At 35.4% G+C, this 6000-nt stretch overlaps 1 protein-coding gene across 1 annotated transcript; it reads right to left on the bottom strand.

The window, feature by feature from the left end:
* Window positions 1-704: 704 nt before the first annotated feature.
* On the bottom strand, window positions 705-3536 carry LOC143587555 (uncharacterized). Its single transcript, XM_077068816.1, has 8 exons — window positions 3385-3536; window positions 3207-3300; window positions 2278-2397; window positions 2141-2189; window positions 1960-2059; window positions 1820-1881; window positions 1659-1717; window positions 705-947 (listed from the first exon to the last, which is right to left on the bottom strand). The coding sequence occupies exons 1-8, from the start codon at window positions 3534-3536 to the stop codon at window positions 840-842; spliced, it is 744 nt and encodes a 247-aa protein (XP_076924931.1). The 3' UTR covers window positions 705-839.
* Window positions 3537-6000: the final 2464 nt, after the last annotated feature.

Raw genomic sequence — 6000 nt, 5'->3', positions numbered from 1 at the left:
ACAAACACCTTATTACTTTTTAAAAAGTTAATAAGTTGGTGAAAATAAGCAATCCCAAGCACCCCCCTTAGATTGCCCGTTGATTGTTAACGAGCTTGTTAGCCAATTTAAAAAAGATGCATAAAAAAAACTTTTGCTCTATAAAATAGACTTTTCAAAGCCTGCAATTTCTTAAGCTGGGATTACTTGTTTACTGTGATGAATTTCATGGGATTGGTGTTCTTGGGTTCGAGGATGTCTAAATTCAGCTACATCGTCTGTTTTGATTAATGATAGCCTTACTAAGGTGTTTACTTTGGAGAGAGGTACGCCATGCTGGCGGCGTAAGTGATCTTAATTCTAACATGTCAATGAACTTGCTTTGAAACATGTTTGGTTTAAAAATTGTGTTTTTGCATAAGGGATTTGGTTCATACAGTTTAATTACATGGGTTTTTTTCTAAATTTGGATTACAATATAGGATTAGTGTTTTGATAATGTGTAGATATAAACTTATAACATGTATGATTGTTTATAGACTTAATTACATGAATGGTCTACATAGCATGTGCACATTTTCAGTCTAATCCTAACAGTAATGGAATTCAACAAATTATCGTAATTGTGTTCGCTACGGGTAAAACGGCCATTACATAAACTTAAGATCAACAAAACTACAAGAGTTTGAAACAAGACCAGTATGTCTAAATGAAGTCCCTTATTTGAATTGATCCAAAAGTGAGCATTAAGATCAGCATCAAGTAATTTTAATAATACAAATAAGTTTCTTATAAAAAGTCCCAAATACAAAAGCAAAAGATCTATAATTATAACTTACCACTATTACAGCATGGGTAAGTTAGCTGCTAAGGCGTTTTCTGAGAACAGCTTCGGCTCGCTTCTCAAATGTTGGTAGGACCCAATCATGCTGAACTATATCTAAACCGTCTTTTTCGGCGCCTAAACTCTGTCAAAATAATAAATCAACATTAAATTTCATTCATTTGTTATACATAATAAATTAATAATGCAATGGGTTTCTGCCTATAAAACTAAACTTGTATTCATGGAACTAAAACTAAATCTAATTTGACATTAAAAAAAAAAAACCGTCATGATAAAATAAAACCTATATGATGGGTGTGCATGTGCCGGTTTGGGTCTTAGGGTCAAACCAAAAATTTGGTTTTTGAGCTTTTTGAAAATCGTTCATTTCGTTTTTGGGGGTTTCGGTTTGGGTTTTACCATATGGGCCACAAATTATATAGGTTCCGCTATTTATTAAATTCTTAACACTCAAATTAAACATGAAAATTCAAAAATTCGGTCCAGTTCGGTTTCTTTGGTTTTATTACATGCAAATTAAGACAAAACCATTTGTGTTTGGTTATTTCGGTTTGTGTTTAATATGATTAGGAAGTATAAGTTATTACGGTAATAATGCAAGTTTTTGAATAAAACGTTTAAGCAGGTTGTTTTGACTTAAAAATACATTTTCAACATTTTTCGACCAGTCTCACTTATTTGACCTGTTTTAATATCAGTAGCTTATATGACCCGTACCAATTTTAGCTAAAGTTTTTTGTTTTACCCATGTTAGAGATCAAACTTAACCCACAACCCCATCGAGGCTCATTACTATATTTGTATACAGAAACATTCATATATGTATGTATACCTTTGATGGATCAAAACCAAATCCACTCATTTGCATCATCCGCTGCGTATCATCTGTGGCTGCATTGTTAAATAATTGCAAAAAAAGGGTAAATAATAACTGAAAAGAGTCCAACACCGTATTAACTAATAAGAAATTAGGAATACGAAGAACATACTAACCGTTTTCCTCTCCAAGAATGAGACTAAACAAGCCTCTCAATCCAAACAGATTAAGAAAGTACCTGATAAACACAACATTTAAAAATGGGGCATGTTATTTTCAACAAAAAAGCAAACTTTATTAATATGTAATGGCATACCAAGATCGACTGCTAACGTAGCTGATGTCAACAGTACTCAAATCAATGCCGTTCTGTAACATGGATCTAAACCTCTGAGTTAATGGAAAAGGTATCTTTGCTGGATAACAAACAAACACGTAAATCACAATCGGTTGTAATTGCATGTTAAACGTAATACAGAAACAAAAACGAAGCTTACCTGCTACAAACCCAGAAAAGAAGAAGTTAACCCATGCAAAAGTGAGAGTCTGTTCAAGTAGGAGGGTAGGGGTGAATTAGGTTTTATATACACGAAAACCGTGAAAGATATTGATTTAACGATGTAAAAGAACATGCCTGTGGTATGATCATCGAAAGATTCTTCTTCATCATATCCATAGCCATGTTTGGATCAGAGAACATTTGTGCCTGTGGATTCTGAGCTTGACCCTTGGGAACATGAAGTAAACCGTTTTCCTGCAAATATAGAATCAATGTCATATGAATTTCCATGCATTACTTTGTATTTTAACAAATTCATGATAGAAGGAGATTTATTTCTGCATATTAATTGGTCCAAACTAAATATATGGGTTGCTGTAGGCCAAACACTCAAATGTTTGGAACCTTTTCTTTATATTGCAAACATGTAAAACAGTAGTTATACTTATGGGTGTAAACAAGCCAAGCTGCTTGTGATCTAATCGAGATCCGCTAAAAGCTAGAATCGAACCGAGCTTAAATTAGCTCAAGCATAAATATAAGCTTGTTTAACAAGCAAGCCCCTATTATTTATATAACTTTTTTTTATTATCGTATATACATACTTTTACAATTATTTTATTATACATAAAACAAAATTACGATAAAAATAATTAAATTTTATATATATATATATATATATAATAATTATAAATGTACATAGATTAACTAATAAACAGTAAACGAGCTCAATGTCTCCTAAGGTAAGCAAGCCAAGATTGGGCTCAGCTTGCTCATCTACAACCCTAGACTTATACTTGAAATATTTCAGCATTCTTATGATATCAAAAGGAACTCGGGCAGCGAAATCCATAAAAACATTATAATTTTATAAAAACTTGTAGCGTAACACGCCAATCATGCATAGGAACTTTTCAAACACAAATAACCTAACTTTACTAAAAATAAAAACAATTTGCAACCAAAAACCCTGAATCCCTCAATTTTTGTGCAACTTTTTCGGGTCATGTGGTTGGGGTTGACTAAAAGCATAACAATTGCAATTGAAATGAAAAGACAGAAACCTCATTGGTATAATAGACTTTCCGGGCACGAAAGGCCTTAAGAGGAATGAAATTAGCAGTTGCACGTAGATTTCGAGCCCTAATGATAAGCTGCCTAAAATCAATAATAAAATCGGATTCAGTAACTGGATATAGGTGATTGAATTGGAAAATTGAAGTAATTAAAAAAGTAGCCCACCCTTCTTTGACGATTTTGGAATCGGGCAATTGGGAAGTACGCATGAGCTTGGAGACGAAGTATCGGAGGATGCCGATGAGAACCATGACTACTGATAAGGGTATTAGCACCCAGTCTCTGATTGCTGTGTCCAATACCAGTTCCTCTGCCATTGGTCTTTACGACGATGATCTGTTTGTTGATATTTGTGTGGTTATCTATGCGGCCGTTATATTAATTGAGACTCACGCCGGTCTTTCGTTAAGCCCTAACAATTACCTTTAACTTAGAGCGTTAACTAAAACCCGAGAATTTACCTGTAATTATTCAAATACACGTATATATACACACATACACACCATATTTTGTATATAAAATTTCCGTTCAGAATGATTTGACCAAATAGCGATTAGTCGGCAACACTAATCGGCGGGTAGCGACTAGGATTAATAGACGCCTACCGTCTAGTCGGGATTTTTATAACCATGATTATGTTAACGTCGTATAAGCATAAAGTCATTAACTAACTAATCCTTTAGTTAATTCGATGTGAGGTAACTAAAAATTAAATAAGTAGTGTAAAAAGAGGGCAGACTTTATAGGTGAAATTATTGGCATAAAAAAATTAGTGATTTTATAATTAGGATTGTTTTTGGTAACGTTGTTGTATGTTGTGTGTTAAAAATGTTGGGAAAATTGGACATGTATAATCTAAACTATTAGATATTGACCAATATTAATCCTAACTAACAATGTGAATGCTAGCAATCCCATCTTTAAATTTTGTTACCATCAACAATCCTAGTCTAACAAATTGTTAACTCAGTTAACTTCTGATGATATGGCGTATGACATGGACTAGGATTTTTTAGTCTATAATTTATAGAAATATAACTACACGAATGATCCCTGTGTTTTACACAAATTATAAGTTTGATACATAGTTTTGGTTTTATTACGCTTTAAACACGATATTTTTAAGCAAGTAACATATTTAGTCCGAGCGCACACTTTGGTTAAATTTTATGCTATTTTTGGGAAAATGACAAAAATACCCTTAACCCCCCACCTCTTTCTTTCTCTCTCTCTCTCTCTTGAATACCACCAGGAAACCACCTCCTCCACCGCCGGCAACCACCGCCACTACTGTCGTCGTGACCCCGCCGCCGCCATGTCGTGTTGTCATCAAACTACCACTGTTATCTTTCTCTCTCGCTGTTCGAGTTTCCAGGTAAACTACCCTCACCGACCTTCCAATCTCCCATCGAAAACCCTAGATCATTATTTCGGCCATAAACACCGTCGTACCTTTGCGGTGAACCCTGGTGGCGACTGTGGTGTGAGTTCCGATGGATGCAAATCGATTTTTGCATATCTGAAACTCGTTTATTAAAGAACAGATCTGAAATGAGTTTAGGAGGTCGTGGTAGTGGCCGCCGACGGTGTGTGACGGTTGCAGGTTCTGGCCGAAAAATTTTGCATGGTGCTGGTAAAGCAAACCAAAAACCAAGATAGAGATTTTCCGGCAAGTGACGGTGGTCACCGGAGACGGGAGGCTGACGGTGGTGCTGGTCAGATGAAGAAAGTGAAGGGTGGTTGGGCAAATTCTCAAATTTCAGTTTGTTTAGTGATATTTGGTTAATTCTCCCATTTCGTTAGTGATGTTTGTCATTTCCAAATATATTAGCCATTAATGTCATAAACTTAAAAATGTAAGCTCGGACTAGTTATACACTTATACTACTTGCTTAAACATGTAGTGCTTAAAGTGTAATAAACGAAAAAACAGTGTACCAAACGTATAATTTGTATAAACTATACGGACCTTTCGTGTAATTAATTAGAATTACAAATTTTGTCCTTTAAAATAAGACGAATTACGGTTCGTGTCCTTTTCTAAGTTTCCTTGCAGGCGGTGTACTTTAAACTTTTTTTTTCTACACGTTATGTCCTTTACGCTAACTGGGTTAGAAAAACTCAGTTAAATGCCCTCACGTGAGGCGCATGTGAGGGCATTTTTGTCTTTTCACCTGTACCTGCAAACACCATCATCAATCACCATCATCAATCACCTGCAAAACCTCCTTGAATTGTTTTGCTTAACTAAATACTATCACCTGCAAAACCTCCTTCAATCACCTGCAAACACCTTGAATTGAATTGTCAAAATGATCCCCTTTCACCACCAGCACTTCAATCTCATCATCTTGCAAACCTTTCTCAAGAGCAACATACTGAATACAAACACAGTACAAAACCAACATCATAATAGATTCAAGAAAATAAACCCTTTTGGATTCAAGACAACAAATTTCCAAACAAATCACAATGGTTTTTGTTGTTTGATTTTGTTTTTTTCTGTTAAAGGTTGTGAATTCTGTAGATTTGTCACTAGGGTTCCGCTTAATCGGAACTAGGGTTTGAAATTTGGGGCTTTTTTTCCGGCGAGATTGTATGGCTCCGGGTTGTTAGATGCTGGTAAATTAAACAAAGGGAAGAGTAAATGGTGAGAAGGTAACAAAGTCCACACAAGAAGATTGAAAAAACCCACCAAGACCACTGTCGTCGCCGGTGCGGTCACTGTTCACCTACCCCCAAATCCGCTTCTCCACCGGCCACTGCTAGTAACCATCAGAC

The sequence above is a fragment of the Bidens hawaiensis genome, unplaced genomic scaffold (assembly GCF_021521415.1).
Source record: "Bidens hawaiensis isolate Kalapana, Puna unplaced genomic scaffold, B.hawaiensis_p1.1 tig00035561_1, whole genome shotgun sequence".
Taxonomy (NCBI): domain Eukaryota; kingdom Viridiplantae; phylum Streptophyta; class Magnoliopsida; order Asterales; family Asteraceae; genus Bidens; species Bidens hawaiensis.
Note: the sequence above shows the minus strand (reverse complement) of the source record. Positions and strands in the feature narration are given on the sequence as shown.